General features: G+C 39.5%; 1 protein-coding gene across 3 annotated transcripts in view; it reads left to right on the top strand.

Annotated features, from left to right (window-relative positions):
• Window positions 1-14,163, top strand: part of SLC13A1 (solute carrier family 13 member 1) — an 83,937-nt gene that overhangs the window by 24,064 nt on the left and 45,710 nt on the right. The window contains exons 2-3 of one of the 3 annotated variants that reach the window (XM_067563978.1): window positions 1,169-1,253; window positions 12,775-12,908. In XM_067563978.1, the coding sequence (XP_067420079.1) occupies window positions 12,810-12,908 (99 nt within the window). In that variant the 5' untranslated portion in view covers window positions 1,169-1,253; window positions 12,775-12,809. Of the gene's footprint in view, window positions 1-1,168; window positions 1,254-5,072; window positions 5,104-12,774; window positions 12,909-14,163 lie in introns of those variants that run through there. The other 2 variants (XM_067563979.1, XM_067563977.1) reach the window with 2 other exon arrangements.

The raw sequence follows: 14,163 nt of genomic DNA, 5'->3' as shown, positions 1-14,163 counted from the left end.
GGCATGGCCCACTATGCCAGAGGAATTCCAAAATGGCAAGTTAAATGGGTTCAAGGAAGGCCCAGGATCTGACTCAAACTATCTAATCCTATTATAATTTTTTACATTGCAACCAAAGGAGATGTATATGCCATGTAAGAAGGTAAGAAAAATAAGTGAGAGATGCAGACACCGTAAAATATCCATAGCCCATACCCTAAGGTGGATATTAATATTTATTATTTGTACAATGGTATAGCCTAGAGGCCTGTAGTATTAATTTCATGAAATGGTACCCACTTTTCACCAATTAGGCTAACTATTAAAGTAGGCCTACTAGGCTCCAGTTACAACTGGTCCCAGTTGAGACCATTTGCTTTTAATACACCTAGCAAAAACACTCCAAGTCCCTCAGGGTTTATAGATAAGACAGTTAAAGGGTGGGGTTTATCTCTATTTTACACAGGTACAACTGAGGCACAGTGAGATTAAGTGGCTTGTGTAACGTCTGCATGAAGTCAGTGGCAGAGATGGAAATTGATTTATGTTTTCTATACTCATCTGTTGTATTTAGAAGTTGGTTGAATTACCAAAAGAGTTAAAGATTTTGAATCAGGAGGGGCAGAGCATCTTATATATCATAAAATGAGAAAAAGTCAGTAAGGGATTGTGTGTTGCGTGGAAATGCAGGTAGGACACTGACAGTCTTGGATTACCCAGCACTGTTAGTCGTCATCTTACCTGCCCTGCTTCCAGCAAAGGGGAAACTTGCTTTTGTATAATTGGGTGTCAAATCTCTAACACCACCAGGTTGTTAGCCACCCAGATAATCTCCTTTGGGTGTGCCAGCCCTTTGCCTTGCAGGTTAACAATGTGCATACCCCAGTCCACAAGTCCCTTTGAAGCTTTCCCCATATAGTGTTCAGCCCTTTAACTACTGAACACTCACAAAAATACCAGGTCTGCTGTCCACAAAGGAAGAATGTACGTATCAGCTTGTGTGATTCAACTCAGGATCAGAAACCTGCTTAGAATCACAGCTCATAGTTGTATTTATAGTGTGAACAGCTGTAAGTTAATTGCCAAAGATTCAAGAGATAGTGAGCAAGGATAATGGGAAGAAAAAGGGTTAGGTTTAAAACAAAATCATAACACACTTTCTAGAGACTAACCTAAATTTACCTGACAGCCAGAAGAAGTCTATCTTACCAAAGAAAGAAACCTGTCTAAAGAAGTCTTATCTCACCAAAGATTTTGCAGCATCTTCCACTAAGGTAGGCAGAGATCCCATTTTCATGAATATAAGCACGGTTACCATTTACTTCCTAGGTGCAGGATAACAGGCTATCATCTCTGTTCCCCAAACATAGGTCAGCAAACCTTTGAAATGTATCTCAAGTTAAGGTTCTCCTTCCCCGCAGCGTGCTCTTCCTTCTTGTTTTTCACTTTGTATGTAAATGTGCCACCATTTGTGTTGGCTTACAATGCTTAATTTACCTGCCGATGGCAAGGCAGGTGAATAAACATCTGACAGGAAACCTGTTTCTCCACCTCTGCTGTGATACAGAATCTAAGACCATATTTTCAGTATATATATAGAACTTCTTATATAGTATCTGAACCCACATTTCACAATGATATCAATGACCAGTGTGACCCTGCTTTCATTTAAGACCTTCCATGACATTCTTTGGTGAACCAGAATGTACATACAAGAATCCAGATATTCTTGTAACCCCATGGGTTACTCATGGGTCCCAGACACACTCAGTAAAATATGAGAGACACTGAAGGAAAGGTTCACTTCAGTGCAGTGCTGTGCTAGGATGATAGATACAAGTGTGTTGACAATCTATTGAAAGTAATTTCAAATAGGTATCATCCTACTGCAGTGTGGTATAATATTAGCATTTAAACTACTACCATTTACTTTCCTCTGTAAGAATCCTAATGTTAGAACCTGTTCTTCCACTACATAGTAAAACAGGTACACTGAAATATCAGTCAAGTCAACGTGCATTTTACTGTTGGAACTTATTTGATTAATCTTCTTAAAGTTGTTTATGCTATCCACAAAATAACTACTGTGCCAGCATTTGTAGTTAAACCCATTAGATTAACAAACAGCAGAGAAAGTCCCTATCTGGGTTCTTTGCCTTTTTGTTTCCCTTTTCTTTTAAAACTCACTGCAGAAAGTTCTCTTCTCAGGTATGGATATTGTAGTGAGTCCAACGGATCAGAACAACTGCATCAGCTGCTACCCTTGGCATCTTGCATAAGGCACAAAGGTTGACAATCATATATTCCCAGTGTAATAAAAATTAGGATTTGCTAGCTTCAGAGTTGAACCAAAATCCATGGGTGAAGCAAAGTTGATTCCGTAACATCTAAAAAATGTAATCTTGACTAAGTATGATGGTTAGCAGCATGAGGAAAAGTAATTGATAAGAGCACTATGTCATCACATTTTTCTTGCTAAACGTTTCTTTTTAGTTATTATCTGGCATGAAAAGGCTGATCGAATGTAGAAGGCTGATGATATGGATACAATAGGATTACTTTTTTCTACTGTTCACAGTTTGGCTGTGGGACAAAATGTACTTTTTCAAATGCAACTGGCCTTTATTTATAGCTTTTGCTGAACCATCTGACGTTGAATAAAATAGTCCAAGGTGCATCAGTTAAAAGACACTATCTGGCCTCTGAATAACTCTTTCGCACTAAGATTCCATGTTTTTCAAACTACACAGTTTAATAGTTATGCTGAAAAGAGTGAATGGCTGCCAGTAGAGTGGATCTTGGATCAAGATCTTGGATTCAAGTGGATCTTGGATTGGGTGTACTTAAGCATTCTCTTTCAGACTCAACAGAAGGGGAAATCAAGTCCCTTCATGTTGCAGATATAGCTGGGGGTTGGGAGGCTACGTCCTGAGGCACTAGGCCGTGTGGCAGATCAGAGCTAAGCCAGGTGAACTCAAGGGTTTCTCTGATTGCAATTTCAGGGGCTAAGATGTTGGTGGCAGGCTTCGTGTTCGTTGGATGCAGAGAAAGCCCAAAGTGCTGAGTGTGATTCTTAAGAGGAAGCAAAGAAACAGAGCTTCTAGGGCTATGTTATACACTGACAGCGGCAAATTTGCCACCATCAAATCAATTTTTCCAGATCGATTGAGTGGCAGTGAAGACATGTTCAATTGAAGCCGATCTACTAAAATCATCTCCAAAAAAAGCATAGTGCTGCATCGACGGGAACGCATTTCCCTTCGGTGTAGCATAATGGAGATGGCATGCTAAAGGGAAATACTCTGCATAGCTTGTGTAACTCCAGTCGACTGCCGTCAGTGTAGACCTGTGCTAGGGCACAGACTTCGATGGAATGGAAATCTTGTGGATTTCCAAGCAAGGAAACTGCCTGTTGCTTCTTTCTATTGTGTTCAAGCGATAGGACTTTGTGTACATTTTTGTAAATAAGATTACACTAATAACAAACCTGACTCACGACACTGATTTCTCATCCTCAAAGAAACAATATGGTCAGGCCTCCCATATTGGCTAACCACTCGGGCCAAAGGTCTAACAATATGTACATAAAGAAAATTCAGTAATAAAACATTAGCACCAATAAACATATCAAAGCAGCAATAAATGCAGATGGTAATTAGGATCTATCATTCATGGATCTCAAAACACACTACAAAGGTAGGTGAGAATCCCTGTGTGACGTGGGGAAATTAAGGCTTGGAGAGATTAAAAAGCCTGCTTGTCAGAGGTGATGAAGTCAATGGGAGTTGCAAATACCTTTGAAAATCAGGCCTTCATTGAGTTGCCTAAGATTACACAACAAGTCAATGGTAGAGCTGGGAATAGAACAAGGCTTCTTGATACACAGCCCAATGACCTATCCAGTGGACCACGCTGCCAACAGTCTGCACCTCGCTCTCTAGTTACAAAATGTTTATTAAAGAAACAGCATGACATTCTGGTTCACTCATTATATCCTGTAGGCCCTTTGTCTCATCAACAGTGAAGTCTGTCTAGTGTGGGAACTGGGTTTGTATATCATGAGCTGAGTCAGGCATAGCAATACCCGATTGTTAACCAGGAAAAGTTAATTATACACCTACATTCCATTCACGGAACAATGACACTGTCTGCTTCCTGGCTCCAGACCTAAAAGAGGTGGGCACTCCCCATATGTTTGGCCCTTGACATCATAGCATGTAAGCACCTGCCTTTGCCACCGTCTTCTGGGTAAAATGATGGCCAAACAATCATGACACTTCTTAGGAAAGGACCCAGTTCTCAGAAGTTTGTAACATAATTTTGTTATATACTTTTTAATTATATTACACTTGTACTAGCTCAAAAGTTGCCTTCAACATTAATGAATACATTTCAGAAATTAATTCAGAAGGACCAGAAAGACAGAAAATATGGCTGAGGCTGTCTAGAGTTCTCTCCATGAATCTGTCTCTGTAAATCTTTGACAGGGTTGCTTAAGGAAGCTGGCAGAATATTAATCTGTGCAAAGAATAGTGAGGGTAAAGGTAGTGACTTGAAGCCAAGTTAGAGAGTACACCAATTATTATTTAGACAGGACCAAACCAAATGGAGAATACCAGGCCTCTGTACTTTATTGTCTTTGTGCAATATAGATCTCCTCCAAAAGGTTGGGAAATTGTTTTCTTCATCTTTTCATATTTTGGGGAGAACGTGAAACACATAACCAATCAGATCGTGCATATAATAGGAACTAGAAAATGCAGTTTGTTTTAAAGCCAGAAGCCTGATTCTCTGGTGTGTGAAGTCTGCTTTGTATAATTCCCCCCAAGCATAAAGTAGATTTAAACCAGTGGATCTGGCCACTTGAGGATTTCCTTTGTATAAACACAGAGTTTCTGTAGTGACTCCTTTGCCACCCCTAGCCTCCTCCAAATGGGGAACCATAATGATTTCTATGCTTCCACCACCACGGTCAATTCCACAGGTGTGACTACACTCACTACTACCCAATCACTACAGTTTAGCTGAATAGGTTTGTTATTAATTAAGGACCTGTGGTGTACTCATAGCTCCTGTTGACTTCAAAGGACAACAGAATGAAGTTTAAATAAACAGTTGCTGAAGGTGAGAAATGTATAGTAGTTTCGAAGAAAATTTCTTATAGAATTACTTTTTAAGATCCTAACAATAGGATCAAATGCATTCTAATAACAGAAGTAAGAATGGCTTTCTGTGATCTTTAAAAGTACTCATGTATAATTAAGGACACTGAATCCTTCCCCAAAGGCTGCATAGTCTTACAATATTGATTTACAGCTTCCTTTGAAACAGAAATGAGTGATTTGTAAAAGAGAATTAAGGATGGATCCAAACCCAAAATGCAGGACCAGAAACCCTGAATTTTCAGGCTTTTTAAATTCAAACCTGGATCCAAACTCAAATTTCTCAAATAGAATCTCTGTGAATCCCAAAAATTTGGGGTGCCCTATCTCTGGATCTGAAATCTTCAACTGTTTTTAAAGGGAGTATTAGTTATTGATTAGCATGTTCCCTTTTGTGTATTTCTGTTGTATTATTTTAATGAACATTGAGGATGTTTAAAGAGAGATCTGTAGTGTGATCTCATATGTGGAACCTAAAACAATTGATATTGGGTCATCATCACTGGTCTGTCTTATAAGAGATATAATGTTATCCACAGCTATTATAACTGTAATGTTGATGGGAACAAAGTTCATGGAGTCTGAGTCTGCATTAGGATTCTTCAATAAACAGATTTGTTGAAGTGAAAATATGTCGAAAGGACATTCATACCTGATCTTGAGATGAAAAATTGTTCATTGCTTGTTGTTATACATTAAGGGGTTTGCTCCAGAAGTTGGTGAGACTTACTGTAAGATGATTAGTTGCAAATATTCTAGTTGTGCAAATTAAACTTCAGACTAGTTGTTAATAAGTCTGTTTTAACTCTATAAACATTTGGCCATTTTATATTGCCTGATTGTCATCACTTAAGTATTAATAATTTTGAAAAGTATTTCTCAAGGGCTTTCCCCCCATCCTTCAAGTTTTTTTTGTTGAAGTTTGAAAATATAACACACACACACTCACACGGTGATTGAGATTTTCAAATCTGACTAGAAGAGTTCAGCCACACAATTCCCATTAATTTCAATAGGAGTTGTGTGAATAGATCCCGTAATATAAGTTTGAAAATTTCTACCAGTAATTTAAATTGCACTACCTTTGTTTTAGTGGTTGCTAATTTACCCACCAAGAAGGATGTAGTGAGACTCATTTGCTGAAACTTTTTAAATAATCTGTTTGTTGATTCAATTTGGTGACTTTGATTCAATTTTCCTGTTTCACTAAGATAAATGTAGTATTCTTCCTCAAGATACTTTATCCCCAGAGGTTTCTGAGATAGGAAGCTGATTAATTGATTGTGCTGAATATAAATCATTCAAAGGTATTGTCTCAGATTTTTGTCCAATTAATATTGTACCCTGACAATAACACAAATTGATCTAACAACTCAGACAAAGTCAGTAGGGATGTATTTGAATTAATCATGAACCGTAGTAAGTCATTAATTGGTGCTGCCTAAAAGTATGGCTTATGTTACCTAAAATTAATCGTGATTGCTTGAAATAAGATTGCTTGCAATGGTTAAGGGCTCTAAGATTAATATGAACAAATGATGAGATGCTGTTGAGAATTCCCCTTTTTGGTGACAAATCTCAACAGAAATTGATCCAATATAATGCTACTGACTCACATTCCTGTTGATGGATGACAGTATAAAACAGATTTTCACTTTAATGAAGGAGATCCCCAGAAACAAACGGCCTTCTAGAATAAATGGTGCTATTCTACACAATCAGAAACTTTTTCTGCCATCCAATAAGATTGGAGCTGTCAGTGAATTCAAAGTGTGCATTCACTTTGAGATTACAAAATGTTGTTGCTTTTTCAGAATGATGCCTATTTCAAAAAACCTATGTGGGACTATATTGTGCCATTTATTTATTTATAATTTTTTGTAAAGCACCACTTTAATTAAAGGTAATAAAAATCAGTGGCGTAGTATGGTGTTTGATCAGGATGACTCTGGATCCTGATTTTGTATTTTACATTCTTATAGCTCAGATTTTGCTGCAAAATTATGTTCTAGTTTTAAAATTACAAACAAAAGCTTATTGAAGGTTTTTCCTAAGTCAACAAAGAACATTATTAGTACTCTGAGTTGATAAAAATGGAAGGAGGCATACAAGTTAATGTACACTCCCTGAAAGTGTGTACCTCCTAGTGTTCAGAGTGAACTTGCACCAACTGCTACAAGTCTGAACAGCTTAGATTGGAAATTCCTTGAAAAGTTCAGGCCCTGATTCTGCAGTCACGTCTGCACAGGCAGAACCTTTGGTCTGTAGGGAATCTCCTTCACCACAACAGAAGTCTGGTGGATCCTTACACCAGTGCAGTGTACGATAAGGGCCTTAGATCGTAAGGGACTCTTGTATAGAACAGCAGGTAGATGGTCAATACTCAACAAATCATCATAATTAATAAACGATGAAAAGTCACGTTCTAGGAAAAAATGTTTCAGAGTGATCTGAGCTTGTAAGGGATTAGATGTCCAAGCTCTGGCCTGTGCTTGAGTCTAATGACCAAGAGTCACATGGTGGCAGACCAGAGGGAGTGCCTTTTGTAAAATTGTACGTATTATTTATTCACTCAGCTGTAAGATCATCAGCGAGTAGGAAGACTTTCCTGCAGCAGAGCCAGGAAAGTGGTAGGCTGGAAAGCTTGCCAGGATTTAAGTGCAGCTTGAGGGCTGTTGAGAGCCCTTCACCAAGAGCAGAAGGACTGCTATCCCTAGAAGGAGGGCAACAGAGAAACCTATGTCAGAGGTTAAAAGATTCTTCAATGCAGTCCCTAGAAAGCAGGCTGTAGAGAATGCTGCATCCAGGGCAGCCTGGAAGGAGGGCTGTAGGGAGCCCTGCTGCCTGGGAGATGAAGGGCTGGTACCTGGAAGAACCAAGCAGGAATCACAGAATCTCATGGTGATCAGTCACAGCACAGGACATGTGGGTACACACTTTTTAACAACACAGCAAAGCAACTCTCAACTTTATAAAAAGGAGACTTGTAAAAAAGCAAACAAAATCATAAAGGTCTAAAAGCAGCTTTCTTTACTAATGCAAAACAGCCATTGAATCCAGTGGGAGTTGTGTAAATAAGTTGAGAAGGATTTGTCTGTAAAGGATAAGCTACATCCATGGGAATCTGAGTAACCACCCTGCAATAATCACACTATTAAGTACATATCACACAGGGAGAGAAATAGTGTTAAGGATTTAATAAAAGAATTGAGGAAAAGCAGGGTTAGGATGATAAGAGTTTGTTAACCTTAGCCTATTGTGCCCAGGTGTTGTAGTGCATGCAACAAGTAACACCTTGCAGTCTTAGATTGCTGTAGTCATGAAGGACATTGGCTGATATGTAATAGTTTAGGAATACTCCATCTGTATTACTTCACAGAGGCTATGCGGGGTCATAGGAAATGTTTACTGTGTGACTATTTTGTGATGTACTGTATGCAATGGTAGTCTATTTTAATAATGGGGCTGTTACTATAGCAGGGAGACAACACAGGCTATATCTCCACTGATGGGCACACTTGAGTACTGAGCCACGTACATGCTCACGCATGCTCCCCTTACCTGTGACAAGTGTCCACATCATGCTGTGCTGGACATGGGTTTAACCCTGTGTATACATGTACACCCACATCCACTCTGCCATTGTTGTTACATGATATTAGCACTACGATTTCAGGGGTGTTTTCCCAGGGTTCTGTGCAGACAGGGAGACGTCCTAGGAACCACTTTCCAGTGTGGTGTTGATGTGGTCCCTCTCTGTCAAAGGTACCCCAGTGGCAGTTCTTGATTACTTTGCCCCTCACTGTTATTCCCTGCTAACCTGAGTGGAAGACTTGCAGCAGTGGGATGCTGATCTGTTTCTGCTCCTGCTTCTTATCATGGGACAAATGGTTATACAATGGAGTAGGTAACGGCTAGATGCTGGATGGCATTTAGGCAGAATGTTCCGATATGTTGAAGATGCATGACCATGAGGGTCAATGAAAACTCAGCTGACATGGTACAGATATGGTGAAAGCCATATTGCTACAGTATGCCCATGGTTGAACTGTTGCTTCTGGTGCAGGAGAATCAGCATGGTGTGGTGGGTCACATAATTCTGGAAGTCTGGGATGAGCAGAACTTCCCAGTGAGGAAACAGACCTTCATAGTGTGATGAAGTCCAGTTGGGCTTGCTGAATAATCACAGTTGGCGAACGGGGCTTGTAGCCTAGTAACCTGGTTAAAAGGTGGGAGAATCACAAGATTCCAACCCATAGATATGAAGGCTCAAGGCCCAAGCTCTAAAAGGAGTGCACTCAGACTCAGAAAGAGGGTCAGAGGTACACCTAACCCCCAACCATGACAGTAGCATGAGAGGGTTCCATGCCTGTCAAAATTAAAAAGGAGCTGTCACGCTGTCTGGAGTGGCTCACAACTATGAATGCCTACCTCAGGGCAGATTGTCAGAAAACAAGGGCAGGCACCCCTTGTTCTATAATTAGATTTCACCAAGACAGTAACAGGGAGTCTCAGACAGTCACCTTAAACTCTCCAGTCTATCCTGCCACCCAGACAAACTGAACTTTGTGATAAAAGGTTATTAAAACCAAAAATCACACCACATCAGGCTTTTCTCAGTCCCAAGAGACCAGTCATTTACCCCAGATCAATTGGTACTCCAGATCTTACACCGAAGACATTGCTGGCAGCCAAATCTATAGTAAACTAACTAAAAATGTATCAGCTAAGAAAATTAAATGAGAGATTAAAGCAGGTAAAATATATGTACAGGTGAGTTACAGTTTATAATGCCAAATGGTAGCAAAGATGTACTAATCTGCCAGTTTCCTAAAAGTACCTCAGGGTACCTAGAATAACTCTGGAGATCTCCGTCGTCTTGTTCAGTTACTCTGCCCTGTTAGGATCCAAACAGTCCATAGGTGAAGGATCTTTCCTGGAATCTATATTTATATCTTCTTCTTCTCAGAAGACAAGCTGACAGTCTCTCTACTCATGTGGGCTTTCCCTTTGATGAAGGCAGAATGCGCTTTGAGTCTCTGATCTTAAATCATCGCCACAATGGCCATTTGCTTTGGAATTAGCAGCTTTTCTGATAAGGTCATTCATTAGCATTTCTCAAGGCTTCTTTGATATTTGATGAGTTATTTAGCTATCAGGCTATTTACAATGTAGATGTTTGCTATTATGACAGGAACAGATAAGTGAAAACCATTCATATAACATCCCATTGGTTTTATGAAGTTTAAACACCCAAAACACTAATCATTTAGATCTATACTAATACACAAGTGAATTGACCTGAATACACTGACATGACATCATGAGCGAGCGTCACAGGAGTTATAAAATGTGTTGTAAACACAAGCTTCCACTTTGCTTCCTACTGTAAGATTTTAAAGTGCAAAGTGTTAATGAACTATACTGCAAGGACACTTCTGAAATATATTGCATGCAATTCAAATTTTTTGCAGTCAGAAATAGAGGGCATATCTAAGCATAAAATATAACTTTCTCCCACGCTATGGAGAAGTGGATCATATGGTCACATGAAGAAATTGGGGCTTCATGTGGTTTCTGTGAGCTGCTTCTTCAAAGGCTGCCAATGGACTTTCCTATGCTGCTATCTCTTTCCCAGCTGCTCTGCAAATTTTGAATGTAAGTTCAGACACTGAAGCTCTAGAACAGTTGGAAAAAAAATTAAAAAATTACAATCCACCAACAGCCCTTAGAAAATCCAGCAAAGAGTTCACAGCAACCTGTATGAACTAAATGTTTTTAGAGGCACTTCTGCCTAGACCTAAATCCATACTGTCATGTCAAGGTTTCTAAATCACATTTTATTAAAATCTTGTAAAGTTTTTTTTTTTTGGTTGTTCTGCATCTTGATTTTTATTTTTTTAAATATTTTTTGCGATCAAATTGCATTTTCTATGATGGAATTCTGCTGGGGTTAGACGTGATTATTCATCAGGAGGGAATAAGAAAAGGGAAAATGATAAAAGTGTGGTTTAAAAAGCATCAGTTTGCATCCCCCTTAGTAGGTATGTACATATGCATGTATGTATTAAATCCTGCAGCTGGTCACAGTCATTTCTGACACCATATTGCTTATGAGTTCAGAAAGGGGAGCTCTTGAACACATGGAAAGAAAAATTGATAGTACGGTCTGCCATGCCAGTGGTTAAATCCTGGAGATGCCATCGCCTTCTCCCAATAGCCATTGCTTCTGACCCTCCGTTTGCTACTTAGAGAACTGACTTCTCACCAAGGCCTAGCACATTGCCATCTCCTCTTTACATCATCCCTAATCTGATGGGAGGCATCATGGGCATCACTGAAATGGGAGACATCCTGGCTCTGCTCCTTGCCTGCTATCAGTCTCAAGCAAGTCCCTTTTCTTTCTGTTTCTCCTCTGTAAGAGGGAGATAATTATATTTACCTTCGTTTGTGAGCTATGGATGAAAGGTACTATTTAAGGGCTGAGTATTATTAAATTCCAGCTGCCAATCACTCTGTGCAGCAAGTCTAGGAAATGAAAATGGCTATGGGAGCCTGACAAAGCTTTTCTGAGCTGAGTGCATCTCTCTGAGTATTTGTGAGGCCATGGGACATTAGAGTCCGAGATCTGACTTTCACTCTGTTCTATTTTACATTTTGTATACACTTATTCTCAGTGGTGGACCAATGCAGGGGTGGGGAGGGGGCCATGGTCCCCGTGCACTCGCTGGGGGAGGGGGAGGGCGCCGGCTGGGCCCTTCAGAGTTCTATGGGAGTCACTCACAGCCTTCTTCATGCAAACTCCAGCCGCCCACAGCGTGGCTGGAGTCAGATCTGCGGGATGCTCCACAGGGGGAGGAGAGGCAAGGTCACCTCACTCATGACTTTTCACCACCAGAGGGGGAGGTAGTTCCACAGCAGGCTAGCTCATGATGTGGGGAGGGGTGCAAATGCAAGCATTGGCCCCCAGCCGCCAGAGACCCACGGTATGCCACTGTGTATTCTCAATTCAGTCTTTCAAAAATGACAGCTGATGTCATATTCATGCAAATGAGGCTGTTTTTTTCACTAACAATAAAGCTATATTAGAAGTGCCATTGGTAGATAGAGAATTTTCTTCTTCCAGATCAAGTTTTCTGTTGGTCTTATTAGTTCATGGGCTCCCTTTAAAACAGAGCAGGCTTGAGCTTAACATAAATAAAGTTTTTAGCTATAACCTCTCTTTGGGCCTGAATTTGCAAGGGACAAGTGTCTCCTTTCAGAGTGTGTAGGGGTCTTCTGTTCCTATTCAGGTCAATGGTAATTAAGAGCTTTCTCAACACCTTGCAGGATCTAGCTCTCTACACCCTATTCCAGTTATATGAATACATTACGGGGGGGGGGGGGAAGAAAGTAATGAGAAAACTACTACATTTTAAAAGCAGGGCACATTTCTAGCCTTTGGATTACTGGTGAATACCAATCTTATCTTCCTAATGTTAGTAAAGACACTAAAACAATAAAGAGCAAGATTTATTTTTAACTCAGCTTGACTAATCCATCTGTTGCAAAGGCTAAAGGTGATAGGTTAGAGAAATATTAATCAGAGTCAACTATTTAAATTCATCTGGGTTTTGTTTTGTTTTTTTGGTAGTTTCTACTGGAAAACTGAGCCACCAGCTCTCAACAATGAAGATTTTCAGTCAGTTTTGGGTCTACCGAAAGTTCCTACTTATTCTCTTCACTCCAGTGCTTTTACTTCCACTGCCTCTCATCATTCGAACCAAAGTAAGTGAACTGAGGTTATGGGTGATTATTATATACCCGTATGTCTGTGTGAGTTTCCTAAATCCTTTCATATCAGCTAGATTCTCAAATATGTTTGCATTAAGGATTATTTTTGTCTCATTGCTGTGTTTACAGAAATGTATAGAATGGAACAACTTTAATGTAAACATCCAAGTGACAATTATTTTTGAAAATGTTTATAGTTGGTTTCCCTGATTAAGCTGAGCTGGCAAAGAGATTTCTCATTAACACTGGGAATCAGACATCCAAATCACAGTGCCTGCTTTGAAAATCCCACCCTGGGTTTTTTTTTTATTTGGCCGCAATGAAGTAGCTCAATCTATTTTCAGTATATTTTGCAGTATTGATGAACTAAAAAAGAGGAAAAATAGGGGATTTTTGCCCTTTATTTTGTTTCTGCATGATGTACAAAGAAAATCTATTTTTTTTTAAAATGAGGTTCTGCTTGTTCTTTACCTTAGAAATATCAGAGTATCAATTTTCTTGTCTAACATGGAGATCTCTTTGGAAGACCGGAGAACTGGAACAGGAGCTGCTGCATCCCTTATTTGAATAAAATGGACTGGTGAAAAATTGTTTCATTGGCCTGTCTGAAAATGTTAAGTACACATCTAGTCTATTCCACAAGATCTGCAGCAGACTATGCTCCTCAGTCCCTCCTTGTTGCACTCATAGGCCTGCTCCTAAGCCTGCTTCCTGGAGCCCAAACCAGAGATGAAGGGGTTTGCTACATAGCAAGTGCTCCCTCTCCACTTAACAGGTTTAGCTAACTCATATTTATAGAAAAAAGATAAGGGAAGAATTTGGTCTTAGACCTTTAACCAACTTTTCTCTTCAACTGCTATCTTTTCCCCTGCTCTGCACTTGTTCTCAAGTGTCTCTGCCTGAATCTTCAAATGAAATTTGCAGCAAGTATTTTTAAAGGAAAAATGCTTTGTATAATCTAACAGCAAAAGCCAAATTTATGTTTAAGAACATATCTAATTGTCGCACATAAGATTAATGCTTTAGATTCTAGTCCTTGCATTTACTGGGCATCCAAGACCAAATTGAATTTGTCCCTTGTGGAAAACGGTGACATATTTATTGTTGGTGAAATGTGGCCTTTTACATTCTTGTGTAATTAAGACATTTGTTAGAAGTCAATAATAATGTTAATAAAAAGATTTTTCCCTGAGCAGTAAAATGATCTGAATTTTATGGGTATGCTAAATGTATTCTTTGTCAGTCCATC

Source organism: Emydura macquarii, unplaced genomic scaffold, assembly GCF_026122565.2.
Source record: "Emydura macquarii macquarii isolate MOO-44397 ecotype Brisbane River unplaced genomic scaffold, CSIRO-AGI_Emac_v2 contig_2636, whole genome shotgun sequence".
Lineage (NCBI taxonomy): Eukaryota > Metazoa > Chordata > Testudines > Chelidae > Emydura > Emydura macquarii.
This window is presented reverse-complemented; position numbering and strand designations above follow the sequence as displayed.